General features: G+C 32.6%; 6 protein-coding genes across 10 annotated transcripts; 3 read left to right on the top strand and 3 right to left on the bottom strand.

Moving 5' to 3' along the window:
• Nucleotides 1-249: 249 nt before the first annotated feature.
• Mge (translocase of outer mitochondrial membrane 22 homolog mge) lies at nt 250-1,962 on the top strand. Its single transcript, XM_070668082.1, has 3 exons — nt 250-510; nt 939-1,044; nt 1,252-1,962. The coding sequence occupies exons 1-3, from the start codon at nt 397-399 to the stop codon at nt 1,455-1,457; spliced, it is 426 nt and encodes a 141-aa protein (XP_070524183.1). The 5' UTR covers nt 250-396; the 3' UTR covers nt 1,458-1,962.
• A 2,016-nt stretch (nt 1,963-3,978) lies between these two features.
• LOC139109192 (neuralized-like protein 2) lies at nt 3,979-6,683 on the top strand. Of its 3 annotated transcripts, none has more exons than XM_070668074.1 (3): nt 3,979-4,981; nt 5,367-5,687; nt 5,812-6,683. In XM_070668074.1, the coding sequence occupies exons 1-3, from the start codon at nt 4,609-4,611 to the stop codon at nt 5,928-5,930; spliced, it is 813 nt and encodes a 270-aa protein (XP_070524175.1). In that variant the 5' UTR covers nt 3,979-4,608; the 3' UTR covers nt 5,931-6,683. The 3 variants fall into 3 exon arrangements, with proteins under 3 accessions (XP_070524175.1, XP_070524174.1, XP_070524173.1); XM_070668073.1 differs by having other exon boundaries at nt 5,355-5,687; nt 5,815-6,683; XM_070668072.1 differs by having other exon boundaries at nt 5,355-5,687.
• Nucleotides 6,684-6,852: 169 nt separating this feature from the next.
• On the bottom strand, nt 6,853-9,431 carry Nachrb2 (nicotinic acetylcholine receptor beta2 subunit). Its single transcript, XM_070668085.1, has 7 exons — nt 8,732-9,431; nt 8,574-8,618; nt 8,393-8,502; nt 8,029-8,239; nt 7,736-7,913; nt 7,511-7,663; nt 6,853-7,211 (listed from the first exon to the last, which is right to left on the bottom strand). Exons 1-7 carry the CDS (start codon nt 8,954-8,956, stop codon nt 6,853-6,855), a joined length of 1,281 nt encoding a protein of 426 aa, XP_070524186.1. The 5' UTR covers nt 8,957-9,431.
• A 109-nt stretch (nt 9,432-9,540) lies between these two features.
• Nucleotides 9,541-12,423, bottom strand: Nachra9 (nicotinic acetylcholine receptor alpha9 subunit). The gene is made up of 9 exons (XM_070668057.1): nt 12,058-12,423; nt 11,570-11,970; nt 11,141-11,319; nt 10,971-11,012; nt 10,795-10,904; nt 10,495-10,711; nt 10,234-10,411; nt 10,021-10,173; nt 9,541-9,950 (listed from the first exon to the last, which is right to left on the bottom strand). Exons 2-9 carry the CDS (start codon nt 11,622-11,624, stop codon nt 9,595-9,597), a joined length of 1,290 nt encoding a protein of 429 aa, XP_070524158.1. The 5' UTR covers nt 11,625-11,970; nt 12,058-12,423; the 3' UTR covers nt 9,541-9,594.
• A 66-nt stretch (nt 12,424-12,489) lies between these two features.
• On the top strand, nt 12,490-22,630 carry Vha44 (V-type proton ATPase subunit Vha44). Of its 3 annotated transcripts, XM_070668065.1 has the most exons (9): nt 12,490-12,701; nt 13,827-14,151; nt 16,325-16,948; nt 19,536-19,722; nt 19,799-19,897; nt 20,035-20,243; nt 20,391-20,535; nt 20,615-20,756; nt 20,870-22,630. In XM_070668065.1, the coding sequence occupies exons 2-9, from the start codon at nt 13,866-13,868 to the stop codon at nt 20,963-20,965; spliced, it is 1,788 nt and encodes a 595-aa protein (XP_070524166.1). In that variant the 5' UTR covers nt 12,490-12,701; nt 13,827-13,865; the 3' UTR covers nt 20,966-22,630. The 3 variants fall into 3 exon arrangements, with proteins under 3 accessions (XP_070524166.1, XP_070524164.1, XP_070524165.1); XM_070668063.1 differs by lacking the exon at nt 16,325-16,948 and having other exon boundaries at nt 12,502-12,701; XM_070668064.1 differs by lacking the exons at nt 12,490-12,701; nt 16,325-16,948 and adding an exon at nt 13,108-13,747.
• Nucleotides 22,631-22,784: 154 nt separating this feature from the next.
• Nucleotides 22,785-24,651, bottom strand: LOC139109191 (S-methyl-5'-thioadenosine phosphorylase). Its single transcript, XM_070668070.1, has 6 exons — nt 24,478-24,651; nt 24,115-24,275; nt 23,714-23,934; nt 23,437-23,639; nt 23,134-23,343; nt 22,785-23,072 (listed from the first exon to the last, which is right to left on the bottom strand). The coding sequence occupies exons 1-6, from the start codon at nt 24,493-24,495 to the stop codon at nt 23,034-23,036; spliced, it is 852 nt and encodes a 283-aa protein (XP_070524171.1). The 5' UTR covers nt 24,496-24,651; the 3' UTR covers nt 22,785-23,033.
• Nucleotides 24,652-24,658: the final 7 nt, after the last annotated feature.

Below are 24,658 nucleotides of genomic sequence, written 5' to 3'. Positions count from 1 at the left end.
CTGCAGGTTGAGCATCCCTACGCAACTCGACGTGCCGCGATACGCGCGAAATTCACGCTGGTTTGCGCGAAAAGAATCCGGTGGGCGCGACTTCGAGATCGTCTTCGTGGGAATGGCAGCGTGGGCAGCGGTGCGGAGAATTCTGTCTCGAGCCGCAGGTACAACAGCATCCGCGCAGTCGTTTGTATCGCGCGCTTACGAAGCTTGAGTCACGTTGTATCGGCACGTTATCTGCTGGAAAAGAGAAGAGAGAGAGGACGAGTAAGAGAGAGAGCGTGAACGCACCGCGCTGTACCGTGAACGTGCTCGCGACGTGAACAAGAATTTCCTTCGGCCGCGTTATTCTTAAGACATAATCGGCGAGCGGGACGCGTTCTCGCTCACACTCTCGCGTATATGGTTTCAGTTGAGGAGTTGGATCATCAGGTCGACAGCGGCATGGGCAGCAGCGACGCGCGCTCACCCGAGGTGAAGTCGCTCCTCCCCGACGACGATGACGACGACGATGAGGTACAGACTAAAGTTCCTCGGCACTCGGAAAGAAAGAATGAAAAATAATTCATTAGATAATTCGCTCCGAGCTCCGAGTACAGCTTGTATCGCCACGTTTGTAAAATGCAAATTTTTGCGAGACAAACTATCCTTGGAGTCCTGTTAATATGTGGGCCTTTAATTTGTAGTCCTGTTAATACTGGCCGAGATCATTAGAAATTATTATTTATTGGTAAAAGAAAAATTAGCTTTCTGTTATCTCATGTGAAAGCAAGATTGGTAGTTATATGTATGACCCACACATGTACGCCATGTGCTTTTCTTGAAGCTTGAAGTGAATAAGAAAATTTACTGTTCTTTATGAATGTGATAATTTTGCTGCCTTTTATTTTTACTGCTCCTGTTGATAATAATAATAATAATAAAAAATTTGTTTTACTATTTAGGATGAGAGCTTAACAGAAAGATTATTAGGACTTACTGAAATGTTTCCTGAGCCAGTGCGCAATTTTGGATATAATGTTGGAACTTGCCTATGCACATGTATTAAAGGTAATATTGCTTTAGCATTTTTAAGCCTTAAAACATATATATTCTTCTTGAAATATGAAATAAAATTAGTATTTTATGTTTTATTAGTATCTTACACAAGGATTTATCCAAGAAATTATTTATAATATATAAATTATTTATATATTATTAATATTAATTATCAAGAAATTAAAAGGATAAATAATAGTTTTTTAATTTTTTTTTTAGGTCTCTATACATATTCATGTTCGGCCACATGGCTGATTTTCAGTTCGTCCACTATTCTCTTTGCGCCAATTATCTTTGAGATGGAACGCGCACAGATGGAAGATTTGCAGCGTACACAACAGAAGCAAGTCCTCTTAGGTCCTAATACAGCTCTGTCTGGCGTTAACACCTCGGGTCTTCCAATGGCACCGCCTGTTCAGCGATAGATCATTATAAATTTACACGTGCACGCATACAAAAATACATACAGAATTACCCAGTTAACAAAAAAAAAAAAAAAAAAAAAAAAAGAGAGAAAAAAAGAAAATTATTTGAGTTTTCCTGTTCAGTTAATTACTAGTGCAATTTCGTGCATCATAGAAGTCGCACAAATCACGAACAAATAATTTTTGTCTCGATAAAAATTTGTACGAATTGAACGTGCGTGATGTAGCTTCTGTAAAACTGAACGTAAAATTTGAGGTAATTATAAATTTGAATTGCTCAATGAAAAGACAGATAGATTGCAACAATTACAGCATCCGTTCGTCTAGTCCACCTTTTGCCTTTACACTTACACATACACACGTACATGTCCATCGTTCCTTCTGATAATTTTAATTGAAAACTAACACACACACTGGTATCGCATGGCATTTTATTATCAAACGCGTTGCAGAAGTGGCAGTGATAGCCTTTTAATGAAGGAAAAAAAAAAAAAAAAAAGAACAACCCCATCATTTTGTTTACTTCGTGAATAAATGATTAAGAGAAAAGCGGTGCATGCAGTTATTTGTATTAGTAATACATTTGTTTGTGGAAAATGCGCGGTGCTTATGCCGCATGTGTTATTATCTTTAATATATCACGTTATATTGTAATTTTGAAAGAACAAATAAAAACCGTAATAGAGTATTATCTTTAACTTCGCCGTGTCTTACGTTTCTACGTAAAATTACTGTTAATAAATAAATAAAGAGCAATCTTGTGTATCATCGGTTTCTATGTAGGTGTTTGATTTGATTATATAACATTTAATAACTTGAAGAAATTAATTGCAGTTTTTGTAATAAAAACATTAAGATGACATTTAATATTCCGACGAAGATCGAGTTATTAATTGTTGCTTAAAATTTATTTAAAATTCAAGCGATTAATTGTAAAATGTGTACCGAATGTGTAGGTGTATGTATGTGTAGGTGTATCAATCGGCCATGATTAAAGACAAGCCGTACTCGGAGCTAAATTCCCATCACTGAGCCGTAGCATACATCCAGGGGGGCGAAACTTCCACCATTTCATTGGGGACGGAAGTTTCAGTACAGCGGGGACAGCAACAGATGGCAGCACAATCGGCCGCCATATTGAATTGAGTTGTACCAGTGTATCTGACTGCAACTTTCTGCACTGTTCCCGCCAATTTAGTATACGTGAGATACAATGTGTTATTGTGTTGCGTGCATTGAGCATTGAGTTGATTGAGTGTGTCGAGTGTTGACGTGTTGACATTAGTTGACATCACGATATCAATTTAGAGAAATTTATTAGGCATCGACCAGGAGGGAAGGAAGGACGAGGAAGGACCCTCCTGAAGAGGATTTTACAAACAATTTTAAGAAAGAGGACACTTTTTGTGCATAATTTTTTTTGGTAGGTATAACATATACAATGTTATAAATTATTTTAATATCATTAATTAAAATATATTTATTCATAATTTTATCAGTAATAATATTAAAACATTTGGACGTGTGGTTACTGTTTGGGATTATTACGATCAAACGTTTCAATATTAATATTGTTACTTATGACATTTGTTCTTTCAGGCGTTGATTCAAGTTTCCAGTGATAATGTTAATTCAAGGCTGCGTTCAGAAACTTTCCCGGGTAAGTAAATGTTACCCAAATTTGTTCAGAAATACCGGAAACAACATAGGAAACAAGCACTCAAATATATAATTTGGGTAACATTTACTTACCCGGGGAAGTTTCTGAACGCAGCCCAGTATTTCATGATGTCGACAAGATTATCTACCCAGCATCAGCGGACCTAAAGACATTTCTCAATCTGATTGACACGTTGGAAGACGCTACTTTAAATTCAAAGACGCAAGAAATATTACATCATGCAAATTACACATTCAATAATGAGTGAGTTTATATTACATATAATTTTTTATTTAAGTAATTTAATTTAATTTATTTTATTTAAGTTACATTAAGTTTATATATAATTACTATATAGAGACATAAGTGTTGTATGTGACTAACTCGTACATATTTACTTTAGTTGCAAGTGCGTGGAAAGAGCCAGTTCCCGGATGGACAATATTAAAAAATAAACTACAAAGTTTCATATTAGAAGCTAGTAAAAGAGTAAGAAGACTGCCAGCCGCAAAGCAACTTATTTACGATTATATTCCAGTGGATATAGTTATAGTGTTCTTCTTGTTTATATTCTTTGTATATTAATTTGTACTTACAATTTTTATAATGAAATAAATATTACATATTGTTATTTTATATCATTTTTAATGTTTCTATAATTATAAATGAAATAAATATTTATATCGTAATATGGAACTGTATAGAAAAAGCATATGCGCGCGCGCGCCCAGGCATATTAATTTGAACTCCGCGCGCCATCGTACGTCATCGCGTTTAGTTTGTGATTTCCGGGGACAGCGATAGAGGCGCTGAAAATCGGTCCCCACTTTTTATAAGACTCAGTTTCGCCCCCCCTGTCACTCCGGAAAGTGTTGCTCGATGAGCGAGGTTCTCCGTGCAGCCGCTCGCTTCGAACACTCCGTAGCCTCCGAACTGTCCGGTCGAGCGCCATAGTGATCAATAGTGATTCTTGATCCTGGTTGATCTTCGCAGCCTCGCAACGAGCTCTTGCGGTTCTACGCGAACGCGGAAGGATCCAGAAATGTTATTTCACCCGAGCTAAATGCACCACCTCAACATGTGAGTTTTGCGAAGTCGGCGATCGTCGAGTCCTCGCAGTCGTCGCGACTGCACTTCGAGAAGTGACTTTGAGAAGAACCTAACCTGACGGACCCGTTCGCGCGACGGTGAGTCTTACGACGATCAATTTAATCTTCTTCGCGCTTCGTAGACTTTACGATCGCACGTACTAGACCGTTCTTCGAGAGAAACAGCTTTCTTGAGGAAGTACGTCGTTTTATCAAGTACTTTTGACAAGCTGTTTTACGCGCGATTACTCTTGTGCGGTTCCTGCGGGATTCTGTTCAACGATGACGCGTTATGCAAGTGATTTGTGTTGGTTGATCTAACAACGTCAGGCATGCATGCGGTACAATCGTACGTTCATGTTTTTTTTCGGTTCAACGTACCCTTGTCCTGTGTCGCGCCACCATGAGCGAAGAATCTAAAAAAATAGTGACTAGGTTTCATCCCATCCATGGCGAGAACATCCTCCTATGTGAGGATAGTACAGTAGCCGTGCGTACCACGAGCTTCGCCAACTCGGTGGCTTTTAGTGAAAAGCCATTGCAGCCTGGTGAGATCTTTCTCGTGGAGATTGAGAAAACAGAGAGAGGATGGAGTGGACACATGCGGCTGGGCCTTACTCTGATTGATCCAGCTTCAGTTAACAATAATCTGCCTCAATATGCAATGCCTAATCTGGTTAGATTGGGTAACACATGGATTCTTGCCATAACTAGAAATCAAACTATCTGGGATAACTTTGATGGTGGTCTATCATCAACATATTCTTCTCTTACAGGTTACTATCTGTTAAATAAAATTAGAATCTTGTCAGTGTTTCATTTATATTATATTAATTTTGCTTGAAATAATTTAAAATGTTTATAATACAGCTAACTTAGAAAAATTATAATTATTTTATAATTATAAAATAATAATTATAATTATATTTATATATAAATAATTTTTTTTTTATATTATATAATAATTAATTATATATATATATAATTATTATATTTATATTAAATAATTATATTTATATATATATAAAATAATAATTATTATAATTATTTTATAATTATAATTTTTCTAAGTTATAATTAAACTTAGAAAAATTATAATTATAAAATTATTAGGATACATATATATTATGTGCTTGTTCATCATCAAAGGTATACCACCAGGAATACCAGCCAGAGAAAAAAAACTGGTCACAGATGGAGTCAACGTGCAAACATCGCGCGGTGTTATTCCTTTCAATGCTCTAAAGCCAAATATAGATGGTTCTTCTCAATGCATCCTGCCTACAGACGCAGGCAGTCGTATCGGTATCATGTATGTACCACAAGCCGGCTGTCCCGATAAAGCAGAAATGCATTTTATTATTAATGGTGAAGATCAGGGAGTATGTGGGAAGGATATTCCTTATAAAGCGGGACCCTTACGCGCGGTGGTGGATGTCTACGGCACCACGAAACAAGTTCGAATAGTTCAACTATATGGAGGTGAGTATTAACTCTTTAAGTCATCCACTTTTTCATAGCACCACATCTTTTGAATACTGTATTTTATATTAATCTTGTTTTTTTTTTCTCTGCGTTGCTTATAGATTATTTTTGTATGTTTCAGCAGTATCAACACTGCAGAGTGTATGCCGTGACGCTATATTGCAATACACCAAAAGAAATGCAGTTAATCTGCTTCCTTTGCCGAGACTGTTGAAGGACTATCTGTTATATCAGTCGTAGTGAGAATCAGCTCATTCCGTTTTTGCATATATGTTTAGAAAAACTCGTTAATTATATATTTTTTTCCCCGGTGATATTTTCAGTGTTTGATACATATGTATGTGTAATACATGTATTATTAATTATCGAAGACTGCCGAAGACTCAAAGCACTTGTACAAATTTATTCAATTTTACACATTTTTGTGAATTGTATATTACGGAAAAAGGCTAAGTCTTTATATTACAGTTTTCACTTCTAGTTTGGCTCAAAATTTATATGAAACTTTTCTCATTTATAATTAAAAGTTATGATATTTTAATATGTTGCCTTTGAAAGCAGTCATTAAATATTATTCATATTCGGAAATATTTGTCACTAATATGCTAACCATGCGCTAAAATAAAAATAATACGCGAAATATAAAATGTATAACGTGCAGCTCCTAATTGTAAATCGAAACAAACTTTATTTAATTAAAATAAAAATTAATTTTTTAGCCAAATTAAAAGTGATAACTTTATTATAGGAATTTAAATGGTTGACATCTATGTAACAAAAAAATTTTTTTTTTACTCGTGGATTTTAAGAACTTCTGGAATAGAAATGCTAAATTATAACGTGTACATAATGTAACAAAATGTTGATCGCTGCAAAATTAAGAAAGTTTTCAGCGAGATTATATTGAAAGTTTAAATATAAGTTTAAATATAAGTCATTGATAAATGATCATTTATGAGACATAATAACGCCATATTAAAAGTTAAGTATATTTTTGGGCAGTTATTTTTGCTCTACCTATATTTCCTAAATCCTTTTTTATTATAAAATACATATAGCCTCTGTCATATTACGAATCGCGAACGTGATTTTAGATTACGATTTGGAACTTAATTAATCTAGACATTTTCAAGTAATCCTGAGATGTTAAAAAAAAAAAAAATTAATATGTTGCAGCATAATCCGTAGGGTAACACGTGCTCAATAATACAATATAGGCGAGAAGTGCACTTAGAAATGCCAACCATCCTATAAGCACTACAATATATTTCCAAGGCGATCTTTTGTTATTTGATTGCACGAGATCAGTATTGTCGTCTACATCTGCTTCTATCTTGGCTGTTGCCGCTGGATCGAGAATACTGATTAAAAGAATTCGTCCAATTCGGCTGCGTAAAATAGTTGTTGTGCCAGCTGAGATCCATGCAGGTGGTTCATTACTTAATTGTTCCATTTGTCGTAAAATACTAGTGAGTACGAGAGCAAATGTTGCTATCCCGAGAGAAGCCTCGTAAAAGAATACTGTGTAATTGAAATTTTTACAGATATTAGTATCAAAATATTAATTGTTGAAGTATTACGCATTAATAATTTACTCAGCAACACAAGTCAACAATGGCAACGCTAATTTAATAAATTTCTATTCGGCAATGCAATATAATATACTTCGTACCTGACAGTTACGCATTTGAATAAAAATTTATAAAATTGATGCCATGTTACTATTAACTCGTGTTTGTTAAGTAAGAGTTAAATTAATATCTTATAAATTGCAAATAGATTTTTTACTCTATTAATTTATATCTTTTTAAAATACGTACGCATTTTAGGAGTATTAACACCGCTCCTTGGCATTTCCCAATGCACATCTTGTATACACAACAAGTGACAAATAAAATTGAGATTAGCGATTATCATTCGCTCAAAAGATTTTGGTTCTAGCCATAGTGTCATTAAAGTCATCACCATTAATACTGCGAACAAGTATAAAAACTGCGAATTCTTATTATATACGCTTTCAATAAAATAAAAAATCTGATACATACCTATAGAAGGTGATATATATACGATATTTATGATACCCCAGTGACTTTTTAAAATAAAATGATAGGAGACCATTTTTACGATCGAATCTGAATTGTATTTAAATCTACTTTCCCACTTTGTTATATAAATTTTTACTAAATTCCACTCAACATTTTTCGATGCTATATCTTTACGTGACTGCAAATTAAATCAATTAGCAGATAAAAAAAAATTGTCTTATGCATTTATCTTGTAAGTACTGCTTATCGTTTTAGATACAATCTTATTCTAATGAAAATTAGAGAAATAATACCATATTCGGAGAAGTAACAATCTCAATCTCATCACCGGAATGTGACCACGATCCAAATTGTAGAGTGCAATTCAAAGTATTGAACGGCCACCACGTGTTATCTGCGAAGCAATTTGTGGCATATTTTGCTGCTATTACTGTATGTACTTTTCCTTCCTTCGAGACCCAACACTTTGCAGTCTCATATTCCGATAAACTTTCTCCAATTCGTCTAAACGTATAATTAATAAATTTGATAAATCACACTTGAATCTAATATTATTTAGTTTAAAAAAAGTTAAGAAATATTTTTTTTGTTAACTGTAAGGCGATTAATTTCAAATTTTAATATTAAAAAAAAAATTAACATAATTGTAATGCTTACTCGTTGTGTATCAAAATGTCAGGTATCCAAATTCGATAGCCCAGTACAGTTATCTCTTCAATATCATCGTATTGTGCGGGATTCCATGTCAAATGCGAATCATTCCATGACTGTTCAAATACAAAAGTAACGTATGTAAAAAGTTCTATGGCAAAAACCACGTAGACTTACATAAACTTACCATTGTTAACCAAGTATGCAATGTAAAGGTTTCGCTTTCATGAGTCTGAAAATTAAATTAAATTTTTAATAACACAACAAATTTGATTCATCGGATTTTGTCGGATAATTTACAACGTATTTTAGAATATGTAAAACTTAAGTCAATTTGATACTTGCATATTGAAAAAAGTATGGATCCAAATCAAAATACACACGCGTGCTGTTATTATTAGTCTGAACTGGTCTCACAGAACCATCATATTCGCAAAAAAGATGCCTTTTTAATTTCACCACAGACGATTTGGTTTCAATATTGTTACAACTAGTGCTTTGAGCTATCACATTATTGCACACAATGTTAAAAATAAACAGCAGGATGGAAAATAAATTCTTTCTACTCATCTTCAAGACCTATACGACGGTCGATGAACAAATTTACAACTGAATCGCTTAGCAATGGATCGTATGAGAGTAAAACTAGATGATAATTATACGCCCAGTGAAATGTAAAACTGCAGATCACGAAGACCGCCCCCTAAAACAACAAGCTTTTTATCAATGATAGAAACAGTTTTTTTTTTAATCGATGACGTGCACAATTTTTTTTTTTAATACGAAATTATCTTAATTTTATCGACTTTCAATGGTTTTATTTAACTGATGATTTCATGATTTCACGTTAAATTATTTTACTTCTAATTTAAAGCTAAAAGATACAGAATTAATAGAAAATGATCGTAATTCTCGTGAAAATTAAATTTAAAACAGTAATTTAATTATATTAATAATGATTATTTTTTCTTGGTTAATATAATTACTAATACCCTAAATTATGTGCATTGCTCGAGTTAGAGTACCATTATCAAAATTAAAAATAGAAAGAGTAACAGTATCAAGTGCATTTTAAAAATAATATATTATTTATTAATCTTTAACAAAAAAAAACCCGAAAGAAATATATTTTTAATAAAATTAATTTACAAAACAAATTATTTAAAGAATTTTTAATATTACGAAGAATAGTTTTGATACACTATGAATTACTTTCCGACTCCTGAAGGCACAAGAATAATTAAGATGATGATATAAGTTAAAATAACGCAGAAGAATGACAACCACTCGATAATAGTAGCAAAATATCTCCAGGATGATTCTTTTATCTTCATTTTGTACTTTGGGAGATCTGAAGAATCTTCAGCCACTATACTTTCACCTACTATCTTAGATTCTTCATCATTCGAGACCAGAATTCGACCAGCTTTATTACTTAAGATGAACGTTGTTATAGAAAACATCCAGTTTGGCATATCCAAACTCATATTTTGCAGTTTACGTAACAAAGCCGTTAGAATTAACGCAAAGGTAGCCAATGCTAAAGATTCACGGTAAAATAACACTGAAATAAATAAAAATTACATTAATAATTTATTTGTAATTTATATTATATAATTTTGTATGATTCTCACTTATATTAGGAGGATTAACACCATTGTACGGCATTATCCACTGCAAATCGAACATGCAGAGTAGATGGCAGATAAAATTTACGCTTGCAATGGCTATTCGTTCAACTGATCTTGAATCCAACCAGAGCACCGTTAGAGTGAGAAATATCAAAGCTAAAAAAGGCATTTATTTAGATTTACCGTCTAAGTTCGATTTTACAAAAAATTCCTTACCAATGGCTGGCGTGATATAAGATTTATGATTTATATCGTGGTGTCGCGTCAATAAAAATGTATAATCGATTCTCGGAAAAGTATCGTTTGGACAACATTTATACTTTTTCACAATTTTTTCTGCACTTAACAATTTGAAATCCCATACTGTATTATTCTCGTAACTGCTCATGTCAACCTGCAAAATAAATATAGTTAGATAATGTTTGTTCCTTTTTTATTTTAATATAATAATACGTATAATAAAATTAAATTCTTTACTCCAGTTCCGTCTAAATGAACATCAAGCTCTTCTCCTGTATGCGACCACGAACCAAGTACAATACGACATTTGTGCTGATCATGAGGCCAATAGGTAAAATTCGGACTGCATTTTGAAGTGTATTTTATAGCTGGTATGCAAATGATAGAACCCGTATTAAGCACCAAACATTCCGTGTTGTAAATTGTGTTGTAATCATTAGTCGATAAATCGCCACTAAAAGAGTTGAAAAAGAATTATTTTCTTATATTCGATTAAATTTATAAATTATCTCTTCGTTAACGACAAAGATAACATACGAGTTGTAGATGTACAGATCAGGTATCCAAACATCGTAGGCTTTCACGTGAATATAAGTAATTCCACTATAATCGCTCGGCACCCAAGTAAGGAATGCATCGGTCCAAGACTATCGATAAAATATCTTATTAAAATAGGAATGTAATGCAATAATTAAAAAATATTTTCGACTCACGTATAACATCCAACTATGAAGATTTAATACACCATCACCGTTCTGCAAATAAAATTAAATTCTTCTTATATTAATTAATCACGAAAAAAAAAATATTTCTTTAAAATAATGTGTTAAGAATAAAATACTTTTAACGTATTATAGTTATCGATCTATAACGGTGCACTTACAAATTCCATCATCTTCGGGATGAGCTTAATAGTTACGTTAGTAACTGATTTGTGATGATTCGAACGGACAGTGGTATCGTAATCGCAAAAGAGAAATTTTTTAAGCTCCAAAAGTGGCGTATTTTTCAGGCTTTTGCATCCTCGTTCTACAACATCGTCTTCTTCTGCGTCAATATAAGCTGAAATAGACAATATATATATATATATTAACATTAAAATTTAATTAATATAGTAATTGATCGATTAAATTATTTTTTTATTAATACCATTTTGTTAGAACAGTCTTAAAACCATTTTATAGTCACCGAAATTTGTACGTATTATTGAAAATGTGAATTTACGTATTAAATTAATGATTATAAAAAAATATGTGCAATGAGATAATGTACATAATACTAATTAAGATTTAAAAAAGACTGATTAACATACCACATAAGCTGCACCAAGAACTTATGAAAAATAATAATATCTGTAGTATTTTCATTTTGATGAGAATGAGCCAACAGCTCTGATTCAACTAATTCTCTTCGTTATAGTAGCATAACAATCAGATGCCTCGTGAAATTTGACACTGGTGATATGTTGGACGCCCCCAAAATCGCTTAAGAGCTACAAGACACCTAATTACATAAAAACAATCTTCGTCTGGATCATCAAACCTCTTAAAATTCTTCATATTGCAAAGCATTATTGATTTAATTATTATCCCACGTTTTTTGCAAGTGTCTTGTGCTTGGAAAAAAAAGAAAAAATATCCTGGCAAAGTTTATACGATCTTGAGAAGAAAAGAAGATCGACAGGCACTAATCCTCCGAGTCCTTATCTCTTATCTGTAAAATTTGTTTTATTTAATTAGAACGAAAATATTCTACCCTTGCAAAAATGTTTTTCAAAAAATAATTAAATAATTTAACTACCTTATAAAAAATATGTCTGAATTATTTTTGAAACGCTGATTATTTTGAAGGAAACGCCGATATGTTACTCTACTCTTCCGCAACTCCGTCCATTTATTTCTCATTGACGGAAATGGCTTCGAAATGAACATGTTCGTCAAAATTTATTAATCGAAGCGACCTTCGGTTTCGTATTATATATATTAACCACGACTTTTAATTCATTCGGAGGGGGTGGTCAGGTGGTCACTTATTGACCATTAAAGCCCCAATACAATTCGAGAATAATTAAAATACAGAAAGCCAATTGGCCGAAACAGAAGTATGCTTCTGTTGCTCCGTCTGCTACATCGCGTGCGACGCGTCGGCGGTAGGTTGGCACTTCTGACAGCCGCTAAGTCAGCTGACGGCACGGTGTTGTCGGGGCTGTGCCGCTCGCGGCTTAGTTGTCGGGTGGGTCACAAGGCAGCAGCAGCACGCAAATTGTTATCACGTGAGCGATCACAATGGTCTCTGATCGTTTCGCCGTCGACGTGCAGCGTCGTCCAGCCCGCGAGATCCTCTGAAGTCTCCTCAAGTGGGAAAAAGGGACCTGACGTTCGGCCGCGCGACCTCGACAACAACGCGAAAGGAGGCTGAAGAGGAGATTCGGCGATCGCTCGCTGGTACGTGAGTCGTGGCCGCGTTTACATTCCACCTCGACGAGAACGCACGCGCGTGCTTGGTCTCGTGACGGCTGCCTCCGGCTGCATAAAACGACGCGATTGCCGAGCGATCCCGTCCGCGAGGAACCCCCAGGCGCCGATTACCCGGCACGTAATTATCAAACCGCCAAGTTTTCACGAGTCGAACGTTTCACGCTCCCCCGCGACCACCGACGACGACGCATCCGTGCGTTATCGATCCTCTCGAAGACGGCTCGAGATTCGCCGACGCCATTGGATCTGGAAGCGACGATTAATTTTCTTTTACCTGGGATCGCTTTCCGTCCACTCGTGCATGCCGTTAAGAATCCGGATATTTCGCCCGAGAACACGCTGCTGCGTCTCTTGGCGTTACCGCGCGTTGTTACTTCTTCTACCTCTATCTCTCTCTCTCTCTCTCTCTCTCTCCCTTTTTATCTCTGTCTTTCTCTCCGTCTTTCTCTTTCTCGCTCGTTCTCTGTCTCTCAATATTGATCGGTTACAGATAGATAAAAACCGAGTCTATTAATCGAGTATTAAATCTGTTCTCCGTAGACAAACTAGTTGCTATTAATTTGGAATTTTTTTTTCTGTTATTTGCCGTTGAAAGAAGAAAAAAATTATTAATAAAGTTCATTTTAGAAACTGAGCGGCTCGTACGCACGGTCACGTGGAAAACGTACCTAATTACATAACGAGCAGGCACTCGCTATGCCACACCCCCATTCGTGCTTCACATTTGGCAGTACGCAAATACTCGCGAATTTAATTCTTCAGTCTACGATGGTCGGAATCGTCCCTCGGCTTTCGAAAGAGCTGCTTTCTGCGCGAATACGATCGGCGCAGTGCGCATCTGATTTAGCGGGCGACTGACAGGATGGCAAGTCGTGCTCCGGTTTTTCGAATTACCTGTAGATAAAGCAAAGTGTCAGTGAAACGCAAGACAATTATAATACAAAGGCATATTTCCCATTTGAAATGTTACGTTCACTTTAGCGACGGATAACTTATAAACTAGAGAAAGTTCGGTAACTAATTTATTTAAACGTAGAATAAGAATTGCTCAGGAAGATTTCGAGTCGCGTGACGTTATTATAACTGTTTCAGGTATATTAGAGATTTAGTTGCAAGACACCATCACTCAAGATGACGGAGTACTGGCTGATATCTGCCCCAGGCGACAAAACCTGCCAGCAAACCTGGGAGACCATGAACAATTTAACATCTAAGCAACATTCGTTATCGGTGAACTACAAATTTCACATTCCTGATCTGAAAGTCGGTACTCTGGACCAGCTAGTTGGCTTGTCGGACGACCTCGGCAAGCTTGACGCTTACGTCGAACAAGTAACGCGTAAAGTAGCAACGTATCTGGGCGAGGTTTTGGAGGATCAGAGGGACAAGTTGCATGAGAACCTGATGGCCAACAACAGTAAGTAAAAGAAAAACTTGTTGCCTTGTTATCTCTTGGGCTTTACATTATATTAATGATCGTCCATGTGATAAACAAGTGAGGATTAAATCGTCTATTCAGGGGTCCAAACTGTTTATTCTTATTTAATTAGTTTAATTTTTATTTGGAATATTAGACAACGTTTAATTAACATCGTAAAAAAAAAAAAAAAGAAAAAGAAAAGTTAATAAGCGCTGCAAGATATCTTTTTCTTTTATTCTAATTATTTAAACTCGCATTTCCCACTTTCTTTTAGAGAATAACGAATAGATATGTTAGAAGAGTAAAAGTAAAAAGATGCGAATCTATAGAATATCACAATTCACACTATTCAATATCATGGATACGTGTGCATGGTGCCGATTATCCGAGTCGATTAAGAAAGCTAGTCGTAGAACTAATTTTACGCGTTATCGTTGGTGAATAAAAATTTTTTTTTTGGACCCTTGCTAACAGGTATCGATCGATTGTCTATGCATCATGTTCTTATAACGTTCTAACTTAGGATGATACGTTCTGTTAACTAATTAAAGCACCAATGAATACCACACAACACGAAACATGCACACTTCGAATTATCTTTTTTGTCAGTGATCTTCGATATCTCTCAGTTATGATTACCCCAAGTTTTATTCCTGATTTACTGGAAGTAAGACTAAGTTCAATTTGCAAAAAAAAAAAAAAGTATGATTCCCCGTTTCTCTTTATGGTACCTCATGTTGTAGTTCGATAGAATGAGACTATAATAATTTTGTCTGTATACACAAATAGGACGTACGAAACGTATGATATGTTGCATAATGTTAGAACATTTCTGCATGTTTTAATAGTTTAATTAGGTGAATACAGACAAACTTCTGTAGTATATATGTATTAACATCTATATATATGATGCATATCGTAAATTGAAAATAATTTTACTCTTTTCCTTTTATTATTTATTATAATATTAAATAATTACGTTAACAATTCAGCAAATTTTAATAGACTTTAATATATTTATATAATTAATTAATCTTTAATAAATTATAAAATGATATGCTTCATATAATATCTAGTTGATATATTTGTAGAATGCTTATTCATGTGTTTAGTTGTTTTCGTTCATTATCTACTAAAATTTATTTTTACATTTGTGATGTTGCTTGGCTTACTTTTGTTTAACTTTGACCACATTAACCCTTTTTTCCCCACCTTTCTTTATTATTTTATTAATAATTGCTCGTATACATGCACTACGCAAAAAGTTTATATTAAGGTATAAAGGTGAAAAAAAAAGAAGCTTGTCGAAAGACACAGATACGTAATACATATGTAAAGGACAAACGAAACAAAAGTATATAGACAGATTTGAAATTACGGACCACATGCGTGTCGGTGAAAATTTTTCGCAGGACGCGAAATCGTTTGGGTTACTGTGGTCACAAAGCTCTGATTAGCCACTATAAGATTTTATTTTCCTTGGTTCTCTTATCGAGCTTTCTTTCATATTATTATTTGTTCGCACCGTATAATTTCAAGTCGCAATGATTGTTACTTCTTTATTTTCCAGTATATACATTTTGTTCGTATTACTTTATTTCTCTCGAATAATTCTTTCGTTGCTTAGTTTTTCTACTTCGTTATTTTTTTCATACTACATTGGAGTATTTAACGTTTGTATGATAATTGTTAACAAGGAATTACATTTTTCTCTCGGTACATTTAAATTAATATATAGAAATAGAAGCAGCATATACCTGAAAGAATAGATAATGTTTTTGGCCATCTATTTTAATGTAATTTACAAATGTGAAAAAATAGCCATTTAAATTATAAATATTATACAATTATTTAAAGCTGAGAAGAAAGCTGAAAAGTTAATACATTGTCGAACGTTATTAAAGATATTATTTTTTATCTATAAATATCTCTTGGAGCATTAACATTTATTTAATTGATATTTTATATAATTAAAACGATATTAAATCTACAATTTGCTACTTCGGTTAATGATAATTCGTTAAATACTCCACGTTTTCTTCTCCTGAGTTGTTTTTCATTCAGTTTCGTCAGCATTGTCGTTAGGCGTTTGCGTAGGAGACAATAATAGTTGAGCAAGACTTGAATAAGAAAGATCGCGCGGAGATTGGGACTGGGCTGTAATGGATAGGTCAAACATCAATGGATGGGGAGAGCTCGAGCCCCGAAGGGGGTCCGGACACCCCGCCAAACACCCCCGTTACACCATCACACAAGACTACGATGGAGCATCACAGACAGTGGAGGGAATTGGACAAGTCCGAACCAGAGCCGGCCGCCTGTTTAGGTCAGCATCATCACCAACGTCATCATTTCCACGACCATCATCATCACCACCATCAACATCATCATCATCATAGCTCCCATAAGCATCACAACGGTCATTCTCCCGTGTTCGAAAAGAAGTCGTACGATCTTCAAGGCATCTGTGATGTCAAAACTCAATCCAACAACTATGCCTCGTCAATATACTCATGCTACCATGCTCATTGGTGCGTTGCTTCTGTACCTTCGACGCCACGCTCCAGCCCTACTCCCGCGAGTCCGACCCTTTCCTCTCTCTCATCGAACTGTAGCAGCGAAGGGGAGTTTGGGTGGCAGCCACCGTTACGCCCGGAGACCAGAACCACCGTAAAAGATCCAGATCGATCAATCTGCAAGTCAGTCGGAGGTGACGATGACAACGATAACGATGCGGACCGAAACAGCGACCAAGACCAAGACCAAGACCATAGTGGCAATTTGCCGAATCCAGGTACCCTGCCACTGCCGACCGATACGAGGCCGTCATTCCTCCTCCAACTTGTCCTTATCCTTGATACATAGCTACAAAGCTTTGTTCGTCCCGTGCACTACGTATTTCGTTTAAAGACTGAATTTCATCATCGTTTTCTTGGGAGGTAAATGCAGGAAAAAAATTTAAAGTAGAGAGATTGTCAAAACGCTTGAGTAGAGATATTTGTTATAATTTACAGGATGATATAGACACTTGAAAAAGTCTGGAAATAGAAGTAAAGAACAGAGGTAAGAAAATAGTTTTAAATTCTGTAACATAAATTTAGAAGAATAACATTTGTATTTTAATACTAATTTTTTTTTTTTTTTTTTATATCACCTTTATACTTTACACACCCACATACATAAATGTAAAACATATAGAATATTTTTAATAAGGATGCGTTATTTATTTTTCTGTCTTCGTATAGTATTGTAGTTAAAATTATTCTCTTAAACGTGTCTTAATAATTTTTTAATATGCATTTGATTTACAATGAAAGTATTTTTAAAAAGAAAATTTTTTTTTTAATCGTAAAAAAACAGCAAGAAACACGATACATGACAATCTCTCTTTCTCTCTCTTTTTCTCACATTATCTTTTTTTTCTCTCTCAATAAAAACGATGTATTTAAATTAAGATTAATACATCTTTTAAAATTGTAATCAAAAATGGTTTTGATTGCATCTAATGAACCGAATTAATAAACCGAAAGTTGTTAAAGGAAAATTACATCATTCCGTAGCACATCCCGATTATAATGAGTGTGTATGTATTTATTTATTATTATTTTTTGTATTTTTTTTTTTAATTGATTTTCTTCAAGAAGTTTCGCTGATGTATCTTTGGGTTTTGGCTCGTTTGTCTTCTGTCTTTTCTACTAGTTATGTATATTATTATATACAGTTTTACACCGTTGTATGAACATAAAAAGCTCAGTATCCCAGTTTGTGATAAATCAATTTGCTGTAAAATTTGATTGTTCACTAGGCAATCCAGCTTCTCTTAATTTTGCTCTATTTTTTGTTCTTTCACAGCTTTTGTATATTGCTTCTGTTCTTAATTTACGAATTATTGCAATTTTAATTAGTGCGTGAGTGTGTGTTTGTATGCGCGCGTGTGTGTGTATGCGCGCATTTGCGTGTATGTTGTACGTGTTAAAACAAAAAGTTACAGTAATTTATGAGAAGATATATATTCGCTATCGTTTATGTTTAATATTATTTATGCGTGTATGCAAGACATAATTGAAATAAAAACTTAGGGAAGTAAATTGCATAAAAAGAAAGAAAAAAAAAAAAAAAACATAAAGTATAGTAACATTTAACATTTAAATGTACTCGGAAATCTATTACACGTTTTAATTTCATTCTAATTATTTCATCCTGAATTATATTTTTGTTTTCCTAATGATAATCTTTAATTCTTATTTTAATAATTACTATATAATTTCAATAAATTAATCACATTATTAATACAGACGATAATACATATACAAGACAATGGTTTGTAGATAGTAGCACATATTATAGCACAAATAGCATTGGTAGAAATTAATTAATATTTATCGATCGGTACGTGAATTTACGATTAATACTATGCATGATTAGAATAGAACTTAACAAGAAACAAATGTGCTTTATAATTATTATATGTAATTTATGTTGCTCTTATATAAGAGCTACGAGAAAACATATTTCCACATATCTAATTTAACAAAACTAAACAAGAAAAAAAAAGGGAATAATGTATTATTACCATTTTATGTATTTATTTCACATAGCACAAACTGCTTTTTTTAGCTACTTCACTTATCTTATCGCATTATTGCACATTAGTTTACGATGGCTAATTACCCATATCATGTCGCTGAATCCAAAAAATAACACATATTCTTAAGATATTGTTAAAACCTGCATGTACAAAATTATACATAAAAGTTTTAAATTTTAGATTACACGCGATTATTTGTGTGTATTAATTAAAAGTTTTATGCACAATAGAACTTCAATTTTATATTATATTGTTGTATTATAATTTTGTGCACAAAATTTTATATAAATAATGTCAAGTGTGTTATGTTTGTGTAAAAAAATTAATTCTCACAAGTATTCATGTATCTGTTCATTATAAAGTGCATGATATTTTCTATGAATGTTCGGCTTCTTTTTTTTTCTTTTTTTTTCTTTTCTTTTTTTTTTTTTTTGTAATGCATACAATAAATAAGCGGCATTGTAAAATCAAAAAATTGCTTGTATGAAAATCATTTATCTCATTATTTTATATATTATTGTTTTAAAAACGTTATTTCAGACATTAGATTTATTATAACAAAAAAAATACATATATGAGCATTTGTATATGTTGATTATATATATGCAGAGCTTAAGAAAATTATTAATTTTGAATGTTTGAAATTTTACATTTACTACACTTGTGTGCGTAAGGTTTACACTCGTTATTAAATGTTAAAAATATGTAACTATGTTCTAAAGCTCTGTCTATAAAATTGCTTATTAAAATTGATTGTCCAAAAATAATTGAATTAATACTTGAAATTTATTAGGTGATCTGCCATCATATATAACTCGATTCCAGTGGGACATGGCCAAATATCCCATCAAACAATCTCTAAGAAACATTGCGGATATCATCAGTAAACAAGTAGGACAGATTGATGCTGATTTGAAAACTAAATCTACGATATACAACAATTTGAAAGGCAGCTTACAAAATTTAGAAAAGAAACAGACGTAAGTTTTAATTTTTTTTTTAATTAGATATAATCGATTATGTAAATCTCACTAAATGATTTTTAATTTGCAACAGCGGAAGTTTATTAACACGAAATTTAGCGGATTTAGTGAAAAAGGAACATTTTATCTTGGACAGCGAATATTTAACTACTTTGCTTGTAATTGTACCGAGGTAAAGTGATGCAATTATAATTTATTCATTTTCCTATTATAATATTATTATTAATATTTAACATTAAAGTCAACTGAAATTTATAACTTACAGATACGTGAGAAATTACTATTTATATGTATCTTATATTTTTTTAGATCCAGCTTTCAAGAATGGTACGGTGGTTACGAAAAATTGACGGATATGATTGTACCACGCAGTACAATTCTTATTACTCAGGATTCAGAATATGGTTTATTTACGGTTACTTTATTTAAAAAAGTAATGGACGAGTTTAAATTGCACGCTCGTGAAAAGAAGTTCATTGTGCGAGATTTTACATATAATGAAGAAGAATTAGCAGCAGGTTTGTTATATGGAAATTTTTTAATGATTTACACGACAACTTATTGTAAACGGTTTAATAATTAAAAAAAATGAAAATAATTCATTAGATATTTTTAGAAATTAAGGATATATAAAGTATAAATATTCTAATCTCATTATATTTTAGGAAAAAATGAAATTACGAAGTTAGTAACTGACAAAAAGAAGCAATTTGGACCGCTTGTTCGTTGGTTAAAAGTGAATTTCAGTGAATGCTTTTGCGCTTGGATTCACGTTAAAGCTTTGCGCGTATTTGTTGAATCTGTTCTTAGGTATTACTGCATCTGAATGCGTCTTATTTAAAGACATACATATATAATATTAATATATTACAGTATAAATAATTTGTAGATATGGTTTGCCTGTCAATTTTCAAGCAATATTACTCCACCCGCATAAAAAGTGCGCGAGAAGATTACGCGACGCTCTAAATCAGCTTTACGCTCACTTAGATTCATCTGCTACCGGTACAACGGCGCAACATAATCAAGATGTAAGTAAATATATATAAATGTGCATTAATATTTAGAGTTAAAAATAATATGTATATACAAAAAGGTATGTTTAAGCGAAATATTTTATACTTACGTATTTTAATTTTAACAGAGCGTGGATATACCAGGATTAGGTTTTGGCCAAAATGATTATTTCCCGTATGTCTACTACAAAATCAACGTGGACATGGTTGATAATAAGGTCTAATCATTAATATTTGCTTTTTTCCTCCCAAACGTTGCACTTCCTTTTATATATTGGGATGATAAAATTCAATTACATTAAGAACCTGGCGGTGGGTACATACAAGTCTTTCACTTGTATCAATATACGAAAAGAATACACCTTCCAGAAAACTGAATTTTATTTTAATCGTCGTATTTAATTAAATCAGGTTATATTGTAATTGAAAACTTGTCACATAGATTTTGCCGGAAATCATTATTTTTCTAAACAATAAAATTGGAATGTATAAATTATGATTTATTCAAATCTGTATATAATAAGTTGTCCATTGTTCATTCCTTTATATATAATTTTGGCATAGTGTATCTTTATGTATTTACACAGCAATTTATTTTAATCTTGTTCTCGATACTTGAAATCAGCGCGAGACACATTTTACATGATAACGCGACACAAAAATGTATTCAAAGTATAGTTATCATAATGTAATTAATTCTAACCATTCGTCTGTTGTATACAGAGTTGAAGTGCTGATCTTTTCATTAATGCATAAGAGAACAAAAATTAAGAGAAAAATTATATATATATATCTTGTCACATCACTTGTAAAGAATCACACTAAGTGTGTCATGTTGAATATTTATCAAAGCAAATTGTTAACCGCTAGAAAAGATATATATATATATATATATATATATATATATATATACTTATTTTGTCAAATACTAAGAATTTTCTGTCATGTATTTTTATCTAATATTTCATTCAAACAAATTTATTGACGACAAAAATAAGTTTTACGTTCTCGTAATATACGCAAATTGAAAATTTTTATTCCTAAATTGACTGCATTATTCTAAACTAATGCAGCTAGTTTAGGAATAAGAAAAAGCCCTATATTACATATAGTTCGTATGAAAACTGATAGTCATATTATTACGAAAAATTTTAATATATTATTAACCATTCAATTAAAATATATGCTTATTATAATTATTATTTAGCGCCTAAATATTTTAACAAATTGAAAAAAATCCTTATGCTAACAGTCAATTTATTAAAAGAAATTTTTAATGTCTTTATTTTGTAATACTGAAATTTTACTAATTGGAAAATAATTTTTTTTTTTTTTTGAACAAGTTTATATATATTATTCTTGTACAAAAATACATGACTTTATTTCTTAATTCTTATTTAAATTAATTATTTTTTTAGTTAATACCGTTCCAAACTGCACAAAATATTTTTTTTGTGAATATATTATAGTATAAATGCATACAATAAAGAAAAAAATATTTTTTAAAGAAATTCTCATTAAAATGAGATTAATTTCTCATATTAATCACAATGTAAATTGCTTGTACATAAAAAAATGTATAGCATCCATAGTTCCATATTATATTTTGAGTTGCAAGATTATTGTAAAACGCAATTCAGTGTAAAATGTTTTAATTAAGCGTTAATTATATTAGAAGAAATCGATGACAATACAGAATAAATATTGTCTACTCCTTAAGTCTATACAGAAAAATAAAACTTGGAATGTAATAAAAAAAAAAAGATACATATACACGGAAGCAGTTCAATTATGTAGATACGTTTAAAGAAATGATTATACAGTCAATTGACTTTTGCGCGAATTGTAAGTAAAAATAATTGTATAATAAATATTAAGTTTAATTGTCAGCATTCTTTTGTTCATGAATTTATTACTGCATTCCTAGACAATTATAATTTATTGTTATTTCTATAAATATATCTGCCTTTCAATACTTACATGTGCCGCGGATTACCTTATAAATGTAATAAAAGGTAAACTGTATAGAATCACACAACAATATAACAGTTTATGTAATAATTTGTATTTATAGAAACTTATTATCTGTGGTTATAAAAGTTATCATAAAATAAATTGATTTTTAATATAATACCTCTCTAAGTAAACGATAATGCAACTTTTCACATGGAATGTGTAAAAGTTTCATAAAACTTTGTATTGAAATCTTATATATTTTATGTAAATTTGATATGTTTATGATTATATAGGTAGGAATGATTTTTTTTCAATAGGCTATTTTACAATTTAGTCTTATTTTTTTGTAGTTACATTGCTGCTCTCAATTAAATCCTGAAATTTATTTCTTCATTATTACTAGCTACTAAAAATATATATATATGTATATACATACCTTTAATTTGAGAATATCCTGCTCCCAATCTTCACAGCCAATAATCTTTACCGCTTCTAGTAAAACTTTCGTTATTTTATCAACGTTTTGTCTGAACACAACCAATACATCTGCTGCATGAACGGTATCTTCGGTTTCTTTCCAACAATCATAATCAGTCGCCATTGCGACAGCTGCATACAGAAGACCAGCTTCTTTTGCTAAGAAAACCTGATTCCACAAAACATAAAAAAAATAAAAATTATATAATTAATATTAAAAAATTATAACAGATCGTATATTAATTTATCGTAGTATTTATACCTCTGGACATATAGTCATGTTGACCAGATGTCCACCCCAAATACGCAGAGCATTACTCTCTGCTTTGGAGGAAAAGCGCGGTCCTTCGATAGTTATCACTGTTCCACCTTTTCTCAAGTTATAACCTAAATTTTTTCCCGCTTTTAGTAAAGTGTTTGACGTTCGTGGATCAAACGCAGGCTCCATTGGCATGTGGCATACTCCTTCAATTTTGCAAGAAATATACTTTAATAAAGATACATACGCATTGTGCAAAAATATAAATTATATACCTTACCACTGTACTTTGCAGATGTACCATCGTAAAATGTGCCTTTTCGTGAATTCGTTCTGTCAATAAAATTATCAGGCACAACTAATTGTCCCCTACCGATATCCTCGATCAACGATCCACATGCAGTAGATGCCAATATATGAGTGCAGCCGGCAACCTTGAGTGCCTCTATATTAGCGCGATAATTAACTCCGGTAGGACTAAATACATGTCCTACACCATGTCTGCATTGAATCAAGACGCAAGAGTATTTTCATTAATAAATAAGAAACGACTTTAGTTATAATGCTATCAACTAAATGAACAAGTAAATAACTTCAAGTAAAAGATAAATTAAATCTTATCGTACAAGGTCTGACTGCACGTTTTCAACATATATTTACGAGTAAAAAAAAAATTTTTACCTGGCTAACAGAACCACATTTACTCCATGGATGCATCCGTGATAAAGATCACTGGATGGATATCCAAAATCATTCTTTGCATTCTCGCGACTCGTAGTGCTGCTACAATTAAACGATTTGCTTAGGGTTTCGCCCAGACCCGAGCCACATATTATTCCTACCTAAAAATAAAAATATAGTATTAGTATAATAATCCTCTTATACATTTATCTGTAATGCACAATGTAAATATTTTTATTAAATAATGTTTTGAAATTAATCGCGTACGATATTTATATACTTAGTCGGTGTATTCTGAATGTAATTCAAGTACGACGTGTAAGCTAGAGATAATTCATACGAAATCAATTAATATTATATTACCTTGATCTTATTTGCCATAGCAGATGATTTGTTATCTCAAACTTGTACAAAATTCGTTTTTATATGTATTAATTATATGAATACGCGCACGAATCGATTCCAGCGTGAATACAAACCGCGTATCGCGTGACTACAAGAGGTTAATTAACACGGTGACACGTAACCTAACCCTCCTTGTTTT

This window comes from Cardiocondyla obscurior, linkage group LG16 (genome assembly GCF_019399895.1).
Source record: "Cardiocondyla obscurior isolate alpha-2009 linkage group LG16, Cobs3.1, whole genome shotgun sequence".
In the NCBI taxonomy this organism is placed as follows: domain Eukaryota; kingdom Metazoa; phylum Arthropoda; class Insecta; order Hymenoptera; family Formicidae; genus Cardiocondyla; species Cardiocondyla obscurior.
Note: the sequence above shows the minus strand (reverse complement) of the source record. Positions and strands in the feature narration are given on the sequence as shown.